Source organism: Apteryx rowi, unplaced genomic scaffold (genome assembly GCF_003343035.1).
Source record: "Apteryx rowi isolate R43461 unplaced genomic scaffold, aptRow1 scaffold_399, whole genome shotgun sequence".
Classification (NCBI taxonomy): domain Eukaryota; kingdom Metazoa; phylum Chordata; class Aves; order Apterygiformes; family Apterygidae; genus Apteryx; species Apteryx rowi.
This window is the reverse complement of record NW_020450518.1, coordinates 773828-774302: the sequence shown is the minus strand read 5'-3', so window position 1 is coordinate 774302 and position 475 is coordinate 773828. Positions and strand designations below refer to the sequence as shown.

The following is a 475-nucleotide window of genomic DNA, read 5'->3' as shown; positions in this document are numbered from 1 at the left end:
TCCCGCTGCTCCCGCTGCTCCCGCTGCTCCCGCTGCTCCCGCTCCGCCGGGGCCGCCTCGCCGCCCGGCTGCGTCTCCACCGGCCGCGGCAGCAGCGGCGGCGGCGGCAGCGGCTGCTCGGTGGCCTCCGAGTACTTGGCGAAGACGAGGGGCACGGCGATGTCGGCCTTGTCCAGCTGGTTCCAGAAGCGGGCGATGCAGCAGGCGCGGGTGATGCAGGGCCACGCCATGGCGGCGGCACGAGCGACGCTCCGCCGCCGCCCGCTGCCCGCCGCCGCCGCCTCTGCCGCGGGGGAGGCGCGCAGGGGAGAGGGGAGGGGCGGGGCTAGGCGGGGAGGGGCGGGGCTAGGCGGGAGGGGGCGTGGCCTTCGGGGCCGCGGGGAGGGGGGGGTGTTCGGCTGCCGGCGCCGGGACCCCCCCCGCGCTGCGGCCCCCCGCGCGGGGAGGGGGGGGGTGGAGAGCGCGCGTGTGCACG

The 475-nt window shown here is 80.8% G+C and overlaps 1 protein-coding gene across 1 annotated transcript in view; it reads right to left on the bottom strand.

The window, feature by feature from the left end:
• Window positions 1-230, bottom strand: part of MAP6 (microtubule associated protein 6) — a 51686-nt gene extending 51456 nt beyond the window's left edge. The window contains exon 1 of the mRNA XM_026074733.1: window positions 62-230. Coding sequence (XP_025930518.1) covers window positions 62-230 — 169 coding nt within the window. The remainder of the gene's footprint in view (window positions 1-61) is intronic.
• Between the last annotated feature and the right edge of the window lie 245 nt (window positions 231-475).